The following is a 15,317-nucleotide window of genomic DNA, read 5'->3' as shown; positions in this document are numbered from 1 at the left end:
AGGCTAGAATTAACCTAGCTATTTAAGCTCTTAATAGAGACACGTCTTTAACTAAGAGGCGCGCTGCAGCACTCTATAATGTTAATTAAATAGCTCTCTGCTAACAACGCGCAGGGATGACTATGCAACGCAACTGTACAGCTAACAACAAGAAGCTCACAAAGCTAGAAGAGGAGGTAATTATTAAGTATATACTTAATCTAGATTCCTAAGGATTTGCGCCTACTCTAGGTGCTGTACAAGAGATAGCCAACAAGCTTCTTACTAAGCGCAGCGCTCCACTAGCAGGTATTAACTAGCTATCTAACTTTATTACGCGTACGCTAGCAGTTAAAACCTACCTTAGCTAACTATATAATTACTAACAAGCAAAATGTAAAGATCTAGCAATTATAAGCAAGTAGTTTAAGCTTATAAAGGCTACATAATTAAAGTACAGCATTATAGATTAGGACACATATAATTTTAACAAGACAGGCTTTTAGATAAGGGTTATATTAAGCTAAATAGTTGTTATAGGCACAGATAGACGTAATTAGCTAAAGGCTATACAGCTAGGCAACTGTAAATAGGTAACAGTTATTGCAGGCATTAACGCAGATAGGTGGGCAATACCTCTGTACGCAATCTTTAAAGGCAAGCATCACCTATCTGCCTAGTATAAAGATAAGGATATACTAAAGGACTAGGCTATTAGTGTTAGCAATAACAGCTAGACAACTAACAAACATAGAATTACATAGCTAGAGCACTTTAATCTACACATAAAAAATTGCTTAGTAGGCTTATAGCAGCTGCTTATTTTTAATAGCTATAAAAGCTATTACTCTGTTAAATTCCTAGAGCTCTGTAAGCAGAGGCGTATTATAGCGCTCTGTATGCCAGCACACGCGTCACATATTCTACAGCTGCTTAACATTAGCTGCTTTTTGCTGTTAAAGCGCACGTATAGTACTAAGATTAGCTAGTTAATCTACTACTAGATTAACTATATTAATAAGCTAACCTTCTTACTAGCCTTTAAGGCAGCATTTAGTTACTTAATTACAATAGATAATATCTGCGCAGGCTTTAAAGCTACAGGACTAGTCCTATTTAACCTAGAGCTAGTGCTTTTAAAGCTTAATATACAGCTACCTAATTAGCTAGCTACTCTACTACTAAATACTGCCTAGGAGGCTTAAACACCTAGTAATTTTTATAAAGTTAAGGCTTAGTTAACTCTACTATATAATTAAATTTAAAGGCATTAGAATTTATCTCTTTCTGCTATGCTTAATCTAGCAAAGCAGCTAAGTAAGAGCGCTACTAAAATAGCTTATGTTGCTGTTCTATAGCGCAATTAAGCAGCTGCCCTAGAGAGAGCCTGTAAGGCAGCCACAAAGCGCAAGCAGCATAAAAAAAAGTAAATTTAAAAAAGAGGAACTCTAATAAGTTATTAGGGCTTTAAGTTAAGTACTTAGAAGCTTGCTAGTATAGCAGGAGGTAGTAAAATGCCTTAGAAGGAGTTAACTACTAAAAGCAGTGCAGCGCGCGCACAGCGCTGCAAGCGCTGCAATAAGCCTAGGCATAACTCTTGTACATGCAAGGATATTAAATAATCCTATAGTAGTTTATTTTATATAGTATATTTTTGCGTTGTTAAATTAATAGTCTTTAAAGTTAAATTTAGTAGTAGGGCAGAACACTTGCTTGTGTTGAACATTCGCTTGTGGACCATGTTAACTAACACACTAAATAACTTTTTTAAGCTAATTATATAGCTAACTTATAAAAGCTAGATAATAATAAAAAGTAAGTAATTATTTAGCACATACTTAAGCTAAATGTATAAGAATTTCCTCTCTAGCTAGTAGCTATAGCTAATATAGCTAATTTTTTACATACTAAGCATAATATAGGCTATATTAGTATAAACTAGCTTAATATATTTATTAAGCACTACTTAAAGCTTAAAGTAAAGTTTAAGTATAACTATAACTATAAAAAAGCTTTTTTATAAATTTTTTATAGTAATTTAAAGCTAGTTTAACTTTATAAAAATTTTTAAAGCTAACTATAATATCTAAAATAATAATATATATAACTTTAATAAAATAAAGTTTATAAGAAGCTAAATATTTACTAGAGTAGTTATTATAAGTTTAAAAAAATAAGAATAGCTAATAGTAGTCTAGCTAAGTAACTAGAAGTAAACAACAGCTATTTAAAGCATTAATACTAAAAAGTATGCTATTTTACTTTTTATTATTTTTTAAAGTAGTAATTACTTTTTAAACTAGTATAAAAAATTTACTTTAAAATTAAGTTATTATAGTCTTTAAGCGCAGCTAGACTACTAATTAGCTTAGTCTAGACTAGTTAAAGCACTTTAATATATATATAAAAAAGTGTACTATTAGCAGCTACTATTTACTAGTTATTAATAGCTATAAAAGCTATAACTTACTTTATTTTTAGTAATATAATAAAGATAATAAGATTATTATATTTATATACTTTTTTACTTATTATACTTTTTATAGCTACTTAATATAAGTTATTTTACTTTTTTAAAAAAAGTATATAAGCACTAAGCTAAAAACTTTATATATAACTAAATTACTTATATTATAAAAATAAAGTTTTTACTATGCTTTAAAGTAGTTTATAATGCTATAATTACTTTTAGTAATATTTAAAAAAAGTTTTAAAGTACTAAATTAGTTTTTTTTAACTTATAATAAGTTATAATAGGCTTTAATATAAAGTTACACACTTTATTACTACTACTACTTATATATAATAAGCCTTAGTAGTTATAAACTTTAAGTAATACTTTAAAACTTAAGTTATAATTAATGCTTATAAAAATAAAAATTTAAAAGTATATAAATAGTTTACTAACTTTAATAGTTAAAGTGTTTAAAAAAGTTTTAAAAAAAAGTAGTAATAATTATATATAAGCTAGTATTAGTATAATAAAAAATTACTAAGCTTTAAGTAGCTAATAAAACTACTATATAATATAAATTATATAAAAAAAAGTAAATTAAGGTAAAAAAAACTTTAATAATTTAAAAAAGCTTACATTTAATAGCTTTAAAAGAGTTTAAAGCGCATAGTAATAAAAAGAAGGTAAAGAAGTAAGTATAAGCTAAAGTAAGTAAGCTATTTTAAAGGCGCTGTAGATAGTGTAATTAGACTAGGCATAACATATAAACATGTAAGTAAGAAGTAGAAGTAGTATCTAAATAACATTTTAGGCTATACTGTACTATATAGTGCTAGAGCAGGTTGTTATACGCTATAATAGAGTTTGTTAGGGTGTAGTCTTAGCAAAAGTAAGCGACTCAGGTGTGTAAGCAACTCGCCCGTGAAGTACGTTAGCTTTAGATTAGTTATTTACAGTACTCTACTGTTTTTAAGATAGCCCTTAATTTTCTCTCTATACTAGCTACTAGTTGCAACTTTAAGAGAGCTTTCTCTAGAGGCAGAAGAACTATTACTTTTAAAAAAAATCTTTTTAGTAGAGTAATAATTTAAGCGCTATAGCTGTAAAAGAATTAGCTTTATTATAAGCTAGTTGCTAGTAAGCTTAGTAAGTTAGTAAAGTACATAAAATCTGCTCTATCTAATTATACTATAATCTAATTCTTAGCAATTGTATTATAAGTATAGTAAATTAGTTTGTACTAACTACAACTTGTAGTCCCCTCTGCTTCTCTAGTAATTGTATAATCGTACTAACAAACTGAGTCGTAGGGCGGTTGAAAACTCCCAGTCGAATTGTATTACTTCTGATTGGTTACGCTGGTTCTTTCATACAATGTCAAAGCGGCTTCGTACCGCTGCTGTCTATAGAAAAGGTCCGCTAGACGCCCTAAACTTAGCAACGTGTGACAGTGCTCTTTTCCTTAGACTTTCTCTCGCGCCTCTCGCAGTTGTTGGTGCATCTCTTTAGCTGCCTCATACTTCTCTAGATTCGCTAGGTTGTCCACAACACATTTTAGAAATAGGAAACTCAGGCCAGCGTTGTCTCCCTCACGCTAGAAGGTACGCGTACGAAATCCTTACTCCGCAACAAGGTATAAGTCCTTGCAAATTGTCCGTAGATACCCTGACGTCAATTATGCGCAGTTGAGGCTTAAAGTTCTAGGAATTAAGGCGTTAAACGAAACGCTTTACCAACTATTATTGGTTAGAAACGCCCATGTCTTTCTGCTGAGGACGCTAAGATCCAGTTAAGTTAAAGCTAGAGGATGAAGAATACATAATTTAGCCACGTCTAGGTAGAGTTTTCAACAATTGCTTAGCAGAAAGGGGCAGGAGCACGAAGAGGATTAGGATTTTCCGCACGTTAATGCAGAAGCAGGATAAGAAGATAATTGACGTCTTTATAGTGGATTGCCTTAGCTCACTACGTCTAACAAATTCTAAAGTCAAAGGTCATGCGAGGTCACTAGTATTAAGGTGTTTATATTAATGTCTTCTATTAAGAAATAACTCGACGTGGAAAGGAAATATGCACATATGTAAAGATAACTACATTCTAGTCTACATACAGTTTACAACAGAGTTAATGGATTTTAATCTCCTTTAATAGACCTAGGAAGGGCTCAGTAAAAGTTCTTTCTTCTTCCCCCACGTACAAGGGCCAGACCGGGAAGGGTGTCCATGGCAGGTCCCGGAGGGGTTGATTGAGAAGCTCTGCCACCCCAAAATCGTGGGAACGAAGCGCGCGGCCAACCGTAATATTCCTTCGGACGGCTTCGCAAGAGCGAATAGAGCACTGATCGGTGGCACGGTTTGCAGCATGGACGTAGCACGCTCCGACGACTTTATAGCGGTTGCCGCCCAAGGGCCGGAGAATGAAGGGGACTCTGGCTCCTTCCAGGTACCACACCTCATCCCAGTCTTCAAGTTCCATAGGGCCCAATTCAATCAAATGATCTGTTCCGAATATTCTGCGGCTCATTCCACACCGTATCATCTTCGCGAGGAAGTCGAGCTCGTTTTTATCAAAGTGGCCACTGCCATAACGTCCAAGTGATGATCCAGGAGATCCGCAGGCACAAGGAGATCCGCAGGGACAAGACGAGATATCGCACCAAGGGTGTTAAAGCCGTCGCCAGTACATCTCATCTAATGTAAAGCAGTTCCAGCAGATTCCACCAAAAGCTAGAGGGATCTCCGCTCAAACAGTTTTCATTTCGGTTTCAAAGCCCCCAAAATCGCTGGCACCGTGATAAATCAAGAGGATCTCTCTCTAGAAACGTTCTTTTTCGGCGCAATTCTTAGTTCTAGGGTTTGACAACAGATTATGCAGCCAGTGATGATCAGACGGGTAAATTACATGCCGGACGACTCTAGTGCCGGCGTTAGTTTCTCCAGCCAAAACCGGGCTGAAAACTCTCCTGTCTGTCCATACAGTACCGTACCTCATACCAGTCACTCGTAGAACGCATTCTAACGGGTAATTCAACGTCGCCGTTGAAGATGGAGTTCGCCCGTCTAGAGATGTGAGCCGAGGCACATGGCGTCATCAAGCACGCCAAGTCTGTGGGTCAAACAGACGAATAAGCACCGGATGACATCATGAGCGGACCCAACCAGGTGCCTGAAACTAGACCTAACTGCGGGAACCAAAATAGAACAAACTCTACACATTAGAATATGCGCTCCTCCCCTCTCTACATATTCGCCTAGAGGATTCTAAACCCTATCCTTTAGTAACCCTCAGGTATTACCACGGGCTTCAGTGACATATATAGAGCTAACCATATCTAATTTAGACAATGATGTCACCTGACGCACAGTTCTAGGCAGACTAGTACTGCAGCCTATATATTCAGCACTGCCTCACCCCAAAGCTAGGCCTTAATTCCTTTCTTCTTCTACCAATACCGCTAAACTTGCTACTCAAGTCAAACAACGCCTTTACACCCAACTCCCAAGACTGATCAGACAGACACCTCAGCACGTACAAACTTCTAACTACGATCCTTAATATTTGAATTATTATTACAGGGAGGATATTGTGCAAGTCAAATTCCGGGATAATGTCAGACAGCAATGCGCACAACCATGTGGAGGAGGATGAGGAATTTTGGAACAGGTGGCGTTTAAATACATACGAGCGCAAATTAGTAAAGCCTATGAAGAAGCCTCTCACAGCACCTTTGGATCTAGCGGTTAGCGATTCCGATGTGGAAAAGCTCAAAGCTGGTTTCAGACCCCGAAGCCAGGACGATAAATATGCTTGGCTAATTGAGGATGAAAATGGCAACACATCTATCCACATTATTCGACACTTTGTACAAGAGGAGGAGTACATACTTCACATTGCCCCAAAATCAAGTAACGACAATAGCGCGAGTGCAAAGATCCACAGCATTACCTGGGAAGGAGATATGATTGGTATACAAGACGATGTAGAGCAGGCCAAGAAGAACGTTGTGATTCTAGCTAGAGTCAATCTTAAATGCGACTTTGAGAATGCGCCTGGAACAGTTTAGGATCAAAAGCTGGACGCGGAATAGATACAAAACCATCTCGCAAGCTTAGAGGAGTCATCATATTGTTAGGTTATTTCTCCGTACCTGTAGTTAATACTACCAAAGTACATCCAATCTTTCCTGATACACTGTAGCCTGTTTCCACTGCCTATGATGTCATGACGATCACAATCTCCCCCGATTGCGTGATGGGGTTGTCTGAAGAATCGTACCGATGATTGTGGTAAGTGCACGCTCTCAGCTCGACACCGACAGACTGACGCTTAGGTACAACATGCTAGGTCGGACAACTTACAGGAATAAGCAAGGCAACACTTTAGACATTTCAAATAGGTATTGTAGGCAAGCCAAACGCGACTTTATACCCAGAGCGTACACTTTCACATTCATTTATAACAAATAACATATGCGTGACAGGAAATAGAATCTATATTTAAAAAGTGTGTGTTTCTATGCGTACATGACAGTCTAAGCTACTTGAGATCTAGAAAAAGGAACCTTAGAAACTGTGTTGTAAGATGTGCATCGTAAGACAGGCAGTCGGGGTGATTGCGTGCTGCAATTACCAGGACCTCAGAACAGTTGGAGTTAAGCCCTAAACTTTACCGAACAGACTAAAGGGACCAAACGCTTCTTATCCTCTTGCCCATCCTCAAAGTCGTCTCTAGTCTAATCGCTAGTCTTCTTGCCTCTCACGTAGACGTCCCACTTGATGATGCTATCCCAGTTAATCTAGCCCTTCACTGACATTTCCTTCTCCCCAGGTTTAGGATGATCTTCGCAGGGTTCCCAACCGTACGTACTACGAGTCGTAGTATACGACCCGTAACAGTCACGTGAGCCGTTGAAACGTAGGAGAGATATGAGTCGTAACGTATGACTGGAGGAGCGCCCATTACGGACCGTAGTACGTCTCAAAAAGGCGACTTTTCCTACCAAAATAGGACCTGATTGGACACATGTGGGATCGCGTCGGGAGCGTGTTTGAGGTCACGTTCTTAGAGTAACAATCGGGTGAAAACTCTGAGGTTTGTGGGACGTCGGCGCTCGCGGCGGAGGCTGGGAGTGAGGTGTGCTATCCTATGTAAATAGTCAGCTTTTTGGCCTGTAAATCGTCATCAATTCATCCACATCCATTGTCCCACCCACCATGAGCCAAATGTCCCAATTCCTCCAGCGCGGCAGGCGTACTGCTTTATCCCAAGGATCCTCCAGAGCCAGCTCTTCCCAGCAAACTGACGTATCTCATCATGCTGGTTCTCGTCGCCTTGCCAGGTCAAAGGCCTTATTGTCTTCCTCTCCAGTTTCATCCCGAGGCAGTACACCGTCTGATGCCTGTTCAAAGGAGTACCCGGCTGACGCTGGTCTCAACGACGGAGTAGCTTTCACTGTAGAGTGGGACAACCTCTGGCTAGCAAACAGGAAGCTGAGGCCCGAGAGAGTCGGGTATCGCGTGAAGCACAAGAGCCAGCTCCGTGGGAACCGGCAGCTCTCCCAGATTTGGCTGGTGTACGACGACGAGGAGGACAGCTCTAAAGTAAAGCTATGGCTCTGCAAGAGGTGCCACGCCGGGGGCGTTCGCGGAGGGGTGAAGAAAGTCGACGGTTACGCTCATATCGTGAGCCACCTCAGGAAAGAACACAGGATTGACGTCTTCGGGGGAGGTCTCTTGCCTGACGCGCCAAGGATCCCAGCGAGTCCATTTGAAGCCGCTCGTGAGGTCGCTGGCTCGTCGTATATCGTCTCTCACAGCGCGTGGCAGGAGGAAGCGTTGCAGGCGGCAGTCGTCGATTGGGTTATCCTTCACGACATTTCCTTCAACACAGCATCGTCAGCGGAACTTCGGGGCATCCTCACCTGGAACCGAGCTAATCTTCTCGCAGCTCTCCCAGTCTCAGATACCACATTTTCTTCCTACGTAAACGAGGCCTGCCTGCGCCGGAGAGCGGAGATTCGAACGATACTAAGGATGGCCCAGAGCAAAATTGCGTTGAGCGTTGATATATGGACTTCTCCAAACCACCGTCGTCAACCTGCAACACCTATATACTGAGCTTCTCCGGATGGGGGATGAACTTGAGGGTGAGAGTGACGATTGCTACCTCAAATCTGGCGTAGCATTTGGCACAGAGAAGTTGCTTACATACTGGGAGAAGTTTGTTATAGAGCCGCCTGTATCCTATTATTGCGTCGCGACTATCCTCAACCCTCAGCTTCGTCTCCTTTGGTTTAAGGACCACTGGCGCAAGCACCCCTCATGGCATAAGAAAGCTGAGGCTTCAATGAGGGCTGTTTTTCAAGAGTACGTCGATACCGAGGCAGAGGCAGAGGCAGAGGACGACGAGCAACTGCCATCCACGCGACGTAAGTTACCAGGTGGCGAGTATCATGACGAGGGCTTTGAGCGGACTCTCTCTGTGGACATGAGCCTCCTCACTGGCAATCGTTCATACAAAAAGCAGCGGAAAACAACAGAATTGCAGCAATACTACGACAGTTACCGCGAAGACGTTACTATGGCCAAGGACGATAGCCCTCTGTTTGCTAATCCTCTTACATGGTGGGAACAAGTTGGACGGCTTGCCTATCCTACGCTATACAAAATTGCCCTTGACTTCTTGTCCATCCCATCCACAAGCTGCGACTGTGAGAGGAGCTTTAGCGGCGGTAGGAGGACTGTTACCTGTGACAGAAATAAGCTCTCTGGCCCGACAATTGAGGCTCTTCAACTGCAGAAAAACTGGCTACGTCAGCGCTGTGTTCACAGTGAATTGTCGTCCTTAGCGGACTATATACGAGCCGTTACGACGTAACTTTTCGCGAAACGTTGAAACGTAGGAGAAATGTGAATCGTAACGGTTACGCTCCGTAAGTGGACTTAAATGTCATGCTTACGTTGAAACGTACTCACAATCTGAGAAGTTACGACCATCGATTTGGCGAGTCGTAACGTATTACGTACGGTTGGGAACGCTGGATCTTCGCCCGCTTCCTTGAACGCTTCCTTAGTATCAACAAGCTTAATGCCGTTTTCTAAGATGTGGTAGACCTAGACTTCCCCGAGGGATTTGGCGCCTCCTGCAAAAGAAAGAGGTATGGTTAGCGAATGTCTCAAAAATGGGATTTGTACTGCGATCCTTACCTTTAGCAACATCTTCATCGCTCGTGGTTGAAACCCATGGATCCTCGTCACCTAGCTTGGCCTTGACATGATCAATGACAGTCCCGGTCCCGGCAGGATCCCTGGCCACGAAGCCTCCAGCATCTCGGATCTCTTAAGGCGAGCGAAAATCCATGCGATAGACGGTAGCCAATGCAGGGGATAGTAGGGCGAGGAAAGCAGCGAAGTGAACGATTTGAGAGTGACTGAACATGTTGAGCTAATTTGCTTTGCTTGTTGCAAACTTTGAAGAGTTGTCAGGGGGAAAGATAGACACGTTTGAAGAGATACGCTGAAGATGAAGATGAAGATGAAGAGTGTTTTCTTGGGCTGAAAGATGCAAATGATGCTGGGAAATTGGAGAAGATGGTTTGATGGTTGTTGATAATTAAGTCACAGAGCAAGAATATCAAGATCTTATATACTTCAGTATGTGGTATCTCAGTGCTTGGTTCAATGCTAAGGAGTTGAACGGGCACCGGAAAAATTACAGGATTCCCGTCGACTGCTATCCAACTTCGGGGCGCCTAGCACTGTGCAACAATACAGAACCAACGTTTTGACGGATTTAGGGTGATTGTTTTAGTGTTCAGGTTCCTTTCAGGGTTTAGGTTCGGAAGTGGTTTCACAAACTGCGCTACTGCTTACATATAACGTCCTGTTACGTGATGTTAATGATCTGTGCGAAATGGCTGACGTCCTGTTCCGTGATGTTGATGATCTGTGCGAAATGGCTGACGTCCTGCTACGTGATGGTAATAATCTGTGCGCATTTCGCAGTGCTACTATAAATAGTGTTAATGTATCACGTGACATGAAAACGGCGCGCACCCTGAAGGTATTAACAGGGGAAGCTGTTAGGAGAAGCTCCTGCGTGAGTTTTGCCGTTATTTACAGTAATAGCTGTTAGGTGGGATCCTTACAGGCGGCTTATATAATAACTCTAGGAGTCAAGTAATAGGATAGATTTAACGTCGCCTTTCAGACTAGCAACGACATTGCCCTCATTTTCTTTAAGAACCAAGCGGATTTTCAGGAGGCTATGGCAGGACTTAACGTACACCGCGTTCGCAATAGTGGACAGGTTCAGTCGTGTGTGCGATGCGTGGAGCGCATTTGCACAGATTCTTGGATCTGCTACCGAATCATGGATCAAGGATGCGGACTGTTCTCAGCAACATACAGTATACCACAGAAGAGTTGAGGGTTCGAATTATATGGGCAGGGGGTAGTACTCTTATTATTGCTTTTGTAAAGCCTGGATTCGCTTGCGGCCGCGCACCAAACTACTATCGGTAATCGCTGAGCGAGTGGAAGGCCTTATTATCCCTCTCCACCACCGGGTGAAGGATGAGACTCGGCATAAGCGCTAAATTTCAGAGACCACTAAAGCGGGTATTGACCGCGACTGCAACGCGACCGTATCAGTTGAGCTCGAAGCTCAGATCCAGGAACTCAAAAACGTGCTGCGGGACCATTGTAGCAGCAGCAGCGGCGGTAGCAGCAGTACCACACTAAGCTGGTCACCTGGTAGCGTGCTAGAAACCTAACCCTATAACATATTATCGTTTTTAGACCCCCGCATCCCTTTAGGTAAATAATAAGAACTGCTTTACCTCTTTACGCACCAGGCAGGAGCTGTATAGCTAGTAATCTCGCATCGACGACTATATGAACGTACGGATACTGTGCGAGCATGTCTCGAAGAGCGCTGTATATATCATCGAGTGATGGCTTCGTTCCGCGGCCGGCGTGTTTCTGATGTAACTTTTCCACAGGACCCAGCGTTGATGGTCGGCTCTGAACTAGCTGCTTGAGGATGGCTGCTAATATGCTAACAATGTCCTGATCTGCTTGAGATTTGTAGTTGCAGTAATGTACGCAACTTCGTACGCATCGTTTTGCGCTGAATCTAGAAGCTGATCGACTGCGATAGCCGCTACCATGGTCTTGCCAGCACCTAGGATTCCTGGGTAGAAGAGGGTGGTCTTGGCGTCGTCAAGCCATCGTGCCACTTCAGGTGCGTCTAGGAACCACTGGCCTGTCCCTTCCTGCCTGCGCTTTATGATGTCCGATTGCTGAGCGGGATAGTCGCTCGACGATATCCATTCTAGAAGAATGCGACCGGCCTTTTTCGCAGCGTGCTCCAGGGCACTTCATCATATGTCAAGGTGGTAGGGTTCTCGCCAGATGGGGATTAGAATGCTGTCGATGAATGAATGGGATTCGGATGCATTTCACATGTCTTCCTTCATGTTCAGCACGACGATCTTCGCTCTTAGAAGGGATCGGTAGTCTAACGCCAAAGGAAAAGTGTCTTGCGACGCTGGCCAAACCATCACTCCATACTGGACTTCCTCAGTCACGCTAGAATTGTAGTGCAGCTGCTGCAAGCCGAGCAGCATAGAGGCAAGGACCATGTGTAGCTGTACCGTGACACTTGTGCAATCCGAAGGATACACTCGAGATAACACGGCGCATCACAGCAAAATGTTTCCTGTTCATGTCTAGATAATGCTGACCGTCATCGACATGTCCATCTGTCATCACCACATCTGTGCCACAGGTGCTCTCCACGTTTCCGGCATCGGATCAATGAGCGCATCGCTTGCTCGTGCTGCTTTGGTTGATGGTCCCGACACGCCTACTTCTTGCTCATCTGGAACACCTTCTTCGGCCGCGACACGTTTACGCTTCCGACCACGTTTTTTCCCTTCCTCGCCTCCATCTGCCTGCGTCGTTGCCTTTGGTCGGCCGCGCTTTGCTTTACTTACAGCCTTCTTGGCAGCATCTTGCTTAACACGTTCTGCACGGTCTGCCCGAATTGCTTCAAGATCTTCCTGTATCATCACCTGTCCTTCGCCGTTCTTTCCGGGCTTCTTCAGTATATCTGATCTTGTATTTTGGCGAGTCTTAGCCTTGTTATTGGCAGCCTTAAGAAGCCTAATGTAATTCTGGTTAAGGACTTGTTGCGCAATAAATCTTTTGGTGGCGTTGGCAGCTTCTGAATCAGTTTGTGATGACGCATTTTGTTTGGCTTGTTACTATGAGAATCTTGCTTAATGAGGCTCAGTAGTTGTGTTACGGCTTCCGATGACACGGGTGTCACTGGCGTCTGAATTACTCCATTCTGTGTGCTTTGGACTTCGGGTACCTGAATGGTCAGTGGAGCGTCTAGCTTTACGATATCACGAAGAACCCTCGAAGGGTTGAACGGTAACAGGCCGGTCTTTGCCCAGCTAGCAAGTATATTCTTTTTTGTCATCCCCCTTTCTCTCGCACGACTGTATATGGCAGTGAAGTGCTCTTTGTTAGCATTTGTTAGACCCTACAGTAGCAGCGCTTAACCTTATCTCAGTACGCTGTTTTTAATAGCCTAAAAACTAATACGTTACAGGGCTGTGTCTTGTAAGACGTGTGAGAGGGCAGTCTACATAGGATAGTGTTATTCTCTAAGCAAAATTTAATAATCTTAAAGGTTTTATGTGTCCTAAAGCTATCACATATAAGTATCTATAGTTTTCTATTAGCATAAGCTTTAGTCTGTAGGTTAGAGACTTGTTTAATCTACTCTAGGCTAATAAGCAAGTTATTGTAACCTGTTTTAGAAAGGGCATAGAACTATCTAGGAGTAGAGTATGTTGTCCAGTTACTCTGGTAAGTAGATGTAGGCCAGATAATTATTAGATTAAGATACTTACTGCTTGCTAACACGCATTTAATAGCAGTAACTATTGCCTACTTTATGCTAGTTCCTCTATAGTCCTTTCTATTATCCTTACCTACAAGGACTTTAACAGAGCTAAGCATAGAAAGCATGATGCCTATCTTATCTATATTATAGACGTTCTCTAGCAAGACGTCTAATCTACAGAGTTTCTTCTTAATCACATTAAACTAATGTACTACCTTATTATATATGCTATTATTGTGACGCTCCTACAGCATAGGCCTATTATTTCTTAATTTAAGCTGTGGGTGGCGGCGACAGAAGGCCTAAGGCTAGTTCTTCTTTAGTAGCTTAGAGGGTTGTTTTGTAGCACGTTAGCTAGCAATGCAAATGTAACGGCAAAGGCAAGACAATGAGTCTGAATGCGGTAGGAATCCACTCAGAGGCATATGGGAGTGCGTGGGGACTCAATGACCTGGGATCTCCATTGACACCTATAGGCCTTGTACAAAGGATATTAGAAAACTACTAAGCTAGCTACAGGGGCAAGGTGCAATTAAATACATAAGGGAATAGAGGTAACAGCAGGGGTCAGGGCTAGGTTAGGGTTAGAGCTAATACAGGGGCCTTCTAGAGGTTCTAGGCCGCCTAAGATAGAATAATTTATAAGAATTGTTACACTACCCCCCCTTCTATAGACTAATAGTCCTTATTAGTAGTAAGTATAGTATAAAGTATTGCTGTTATGTTCTTTACATTCTTAAACTAAGACTAGTCTAATTTAGCTAGGTGTTTTTACTCTAAAATATTCCTTTACACTGCTAGCAGTGTCTTCTAAACTAAACGCTATGCGTGCGCGCCTGTTTTAATAGTAATCTATATAAATGTCTAGCCTATTAATAATTAAAACTTACCCTTTATTTTTTACTATTTATGCAGTTATTAATCTTAGGTGTGTGTTTAGTGTAGTAACATTTAGGCATTATTAAAAGTGCCTTAAAAGTCTCTTGCTATTAAGGTAGTAAAGGTAATTTAAGGCATTATTAGTAGTAATTTAGTAGTTAGTAGAGGTTAACTAGCAGTCTTAGCTAAATTAGCTGCTAGAGATTAACTCTAAATTAGGTAGGTCTAGCTTTAGGTCCTGTAGACGCAGGTTTAGCTGTTAATAAGGTAGTAGTTAGTAGTTAGAAGTTAGTAGTTAAAAGTTAGGCATTAATAGTTATCTCTAATTCTAATAAGTTATTAGTAGTCTCTAAGTTTTTACTTTAGCGCATTTTACATAACTTTTTAAAGGTAATTCTAATTATAGAGGATAAGAAGTTCTAAACCTAAAGGCTTTAGTTAATAAAAGGTCTCTAGTATCCTATTGTTACAATCTTTACCTTGGAGAAATGGTGTCTGAGGAACTCTAGGCCTAGGAGGAGGTTAGGTGTTTAGGGGAAAGAGAACTTAGACTAGACAGGTGTACAGGCTGTTAAGGCGAAGTTGCTAGGATAGGGAGGTGCAGCTAACTGTAGTTTGCCCTTTAACAGCAGTATAAGGTGCTTAGGTTAAACAGTTCTTAGGTAAGAACAAAATATAAGTATATATAGTGTAAGATATATAATTAGTATTACTTTTTATTAAAAAGTAGTAATGCTACTTAGTCTATGTAATAATAAACTAAACTTTAATTATAACCTTTAAAAGTAGTTAGGATCTTAAACTATATACATAAAGTTATGCGTTTTACGCGTTGTGCGCGCTGCTTCCTAAGTAGCGCGCATAGCCTACATCGCCTGTAAACGTTCCTAGCTTATAAGACAACACATTTAGCTGTGCATTAGTCTAATAGTTCTGTTTATTTCTTATCTGTTAAGTTATGTAATTTATTAAGCAAGAAAATAAAAAAACTCTATCCTTATTTATTTAAATAGTAGGGTATAAAGAGCTAGTAGCTTACAGTCTAATTATAGGTTATAATATATAAGCTTCTCTTTTTATTAGTGTT

The 15,317-nt window shown here is 41.2% G+C and overlaps 5 protein-coding genes across 5 annotated transcripts; 2 read left to right on the top strand and 3 right to left on the bottom strand.

The window, feature by feature from the left end:
- The first annotated feature begins 5,809 nt into the window (after window positions 1-5,809).
- BDR25DRAFT_304996 (uncharacterized protein) lies at window positions 5,810-6,578 on the top strand. The gene has a single exon (XM_033690327.1). The coding sequence runs from the start codon at window positions 6,042-6,044 to the stop codon at window positions 6,495-6,497; it is 456 nt and encodes a 151-aa protein (XP_033545457.1). The 5' UTR covers window positions 5,810-6,041; the 3' UTR covers window positions 6,498-6,578.
- Window positions 6,579-6,645: 67 nt separating this feature from the next.
- On the bottom strand, window positions 6,646-7,393 carry BDR25DRAFT_357542 (uncharacterized protein; the record flags this gene model as incomplete). The annotated part of the gene is made up of 6 exons (XM_033695818.1): window positions 6,646-6,774; window positions 6,856-6,874; window positions 6,996-7,069; window positions 7,122-7,161; window positions 7,194-7,215; window positions 7,246-7,393. 6 exons carry the CDS (start codon window positions 7,391-7,393, stop codon window positions 6,646-6,648), a joined length of 432 nt encoding a protein of 143 aa, XP_033545456.1.
- A 488-nt stretch (window positions 7,394-7,881) lies between these two features.
- BDR25DRAFT_188538 (uncharacterized protein) lies at window positions 7,882-8,250 on the top strand (the record flags this gene model as incomplete). The annotated part of the gene is made up of 2 exons (XM_033684266.1): window positions 7,882-8,004; window positions 8,041-8,250. Coding segments are annotated over 2 exons (333 nt in total), but the record flags the coding sequence as incomplete, so codon positions are not given.
- A 1,106-nt stretch (window positions 8,251-9,356) lies between these two features.
- On the bottom strand, window positions 9,357-11,021 carry BDR25DRAFT_357540 (uncharacterized protein; the record flags this gene model as incomplete). Its single annotated transcript, XM_033695817.1, has 11 exons — window positions 9,357-9,374; window positions 9,409-9,497; window positions 9,547-9,771; window positions 9,803-9,901; window positions 9,935-10,173; window positions 10,210-10,254; window positions 10,323-10,391; window positions 10,472-10,527; window positions 10,631-10,794; window positions 10,824-10,959; window positions 10,995-11,021. The coding sequence occupies 11 exons, from the start codon at window positions 11,019-11,021 to the stop codon at window positions 9,357-9,359; spliced, it is 1,167 nt and encodes a 388-aa protein (XP_033545454.1).
- Window positions 11,022-11,081: 60 nt separating this feature from the next.
- Window positions 11,082-12,922, bottom strand: BDR25DRAFT_357539 (uncharacterized protein; the record flags this gene model as incomplete). Its single annotated transcript, XM_033695816.1, has 8 exons — window positions 11,082-11,171; window positions 11,323-11,502; window positions 11,544-11,811; window positions 11,899-12,041; window positions 12,098-12,154; window positions 12,180-12,197; window positions 12,222-12,552; window positions 12,624-12,922. 8 exons carry the CDS (start codon window positions 12,920-12,922, stop codon window positions 11,082-11,084), a joined length of 1,386 nt encoding a protein of 461 aa, XP_033545453.1.
- Window positions 12,923-15,317: the final 2,395 nt, after the last annotated feature.

The sequence above is a fragment of the Lindgomyces ingoldianus genome (genome assembly GCF_010093535.1).
Source record: "Lindgomyces ingoldianus strain ATCC 200398 unplaced genomic scaffold BDR25scaffold_24, whole genome shotgun sequence".
Classification (NCBI taxonomy): Eukaryota; Fungi; Ascomycota; class Dothideomycetes; order Pleosporales; family Lindgomycetaceae; genus Lindgomyces; species Lindgomyces ingoldianus.
This window is presented reverse-complemented; position numbering and strand designations above follow the sequence as displayed.

Coding starts and splice junctions, on each gene's coding strand:
- BDR25DRAFT_304996 (XM_033690327.1), top strand. CDS start 6,042: ATGTCAGACAGCAATGCGCACAACCATGTGGAGGAGGATGAGGAATTT.